This window comes from Echinops telfairi, unplaced genomic scaffold (genome assembly GCF_000313985.2).
Source record: "Echinops telfairi isolate 266 unplaced genomic scaffold, ASM31398v2 ScPeMD7_7447;HRSCAF=8485, whole genome shotgun sequence".
Taxonomy (NCBI): Eukaryota; Metazoa; Chordata; class Mammalia; order Afrosoricida; family Tenrecidae; genus Echinops; species Echinops telfairi.
The window spans coordinates 145,882-147,653 of NW_022111347.1; the positions used below are offsets into that span (position 1 = coordinate 145,882).

At 37.4% G+C, this 1,772-nt stretch overlaps 1 protein-coding gene across 1 annotated transcript; it reads left to right on the forward strand.

Annotated features, from left to right (window-relative positions):
* Positions 1 to 237: 237 nt before the first annotated feature.
* Positions 238 to 546, forward strand: LOC101656774 (60S ribosomal protein L36a-like). Its single transcript, XM_013008701.1, has one exon. The coding sequence runs from the start codon at positions 238 to 240 to the stop codon at positions 544 to 546; it is 309 nt and encodes a 102-aa protein (XP_012864155.1).
* The last annotated feature ends 1,226 nt before the right edge of the window (positions 547 to 1,772 follow it).

A 1,772-nucleotide genomic window follows, 5' to 3' on the forward strand; every position in this document is an offset into this window, starting at 1 on the left:
ATAAAGAATACAACACAGACATATGCACATCTATGTTTATTGCTGCATTTTCCAAAATATCAAAAACAAGGAAACAACCAAAGACACCTATTATAAAGGAATAGACAAAGCCTGGTACTTCCATGCAATAGAATATCATGCATCAATTAAAACAAAATGACTGTCGGGATAGGCACAAGTGGAGTGAGGCGAAGATCGCAGACTCTCAGTTCCCGTTTACACCATATCTCTGTAAAGATGGTCAGTGTATCCCAAGCCCAAAGAACTTTCTGTAAGAAGTGCGGCAAGCATCAACCTCACAAAGTGACCCAATATAAAAAGGTCAAGGATTCCGTGTACACACAAGGAAAGAGGCGCTGCGATGGGAAGCAGAGTGGCTATGGGCAGACAAAGCCAATGTTCCGGAAGAAGGCTAAAACCACAAAGAAGGTCCTGCTGAGGCTTGAATGTGTTGAGCCTAACTGTAGGTCCAAGAGGATGCTGGCCATTAAAAGATGCAAACATTCTGCACTGGGAGGTGATAAGAAGAGAAAAAGGACTAAGTGACTCAGCTCTAAGCCTTGTATCTTGTAAATTTGAAAAGTGTTGAACCAATAGTCTTATTATCTAGAAGAAAATATAGTTATATTCTTACGTGAAAAAAAAAGTCTTAAACACCATGAGGCATGGAAAAAAACAGTATGCTTTGCAAACTCAGTCAATCTCACAAATATAAATATTTAATAACACTAACATTATAATGAAAATTAAAGATAAAAAAACTTGGATTATACTTGAAAAGATAAGACTTTGATGACTGTTAGTAGGCAAGGGACCAGGAGGGAACAGGGATAGGGGAGCGGTAGGTTATTGAGGAAGATGGGGCAGAGAAAAGAAAGAGAACCATTTACATCGAGTGTTTAAAATGATATTGCTTTTGATTTCCATTCCTTGAGAGATGAGCTGTGTAAATATACACAGTGTACATCTTTTTTTAAAATCCCTCAAGATTTCTTATTCCTCCAATCTATATATTGGTCTAAGTGACTAACAAAAACAAAACTAAACTAAAAGCAGGAAAATAAAACTGAAGTGGATTCAGGTCTTTATTTATAGAAAAAAAGTTCACTTCAAACAAAAAAGACAAAAGAAATCAGTAAAGGCTTTTTTTATGGGTACCCAACCTACTAAGAATCATTGATTTTATTATCCATTATGCTGGATTGAAACTGAGAGCAGCACAGTAAAACGCTCAGACAAATAGACACAAGTAAAGAAGCAGACTAAGACTCGGGACAAGAGAAAAGAGGGAAGAAACTGTTGTTGCTGGTTTTTAAATCGCAATATGCTTTCTTCCAGAGTTGATAATGAACACATTTCCCTGGCAGAAAAATTCATTCTATCTCAGTGTCCAATAGAAGTTGTCCTCTGTCAAAAGTATTTTTAGTCATTTTTTCTGTGATTGCCTGATGATCCCCTGACCACTTTTCATTGTGAACCCAACTTTTGATTTTTCACTGGCTGTTTCAATAGCAATGATAAACAAGCCTGGCCACAACCCTGGAAGGGAAGCACGTGAACTGAGTGGTTTGGGAAGGTAACAATCTTGTGGGCCATGGACCATGGAGGACAGACCAATGTATATAAGGTAGTGAATGGGACATTAGATGAATTCAGATTCAGAAAACAAACGACACCCATGTGGTTTTAGGTGAAACAATGAAAGAGATCAGAAACCTCCTCAGCTAATTTAATGAGCTGTTCTTTCTCTCTGAATTAATATTTGTCATAAG

Bases quoted from the DNA above. Each gene is read 5' to 3' on its own strand.
- LOC101656774 (XM_013008701.1), top strand. From the start codon at position 238: ATGGTCAGTGTATCCCAAGCCCAAAGAACTTTCTGTAAGAAGTGCGGC.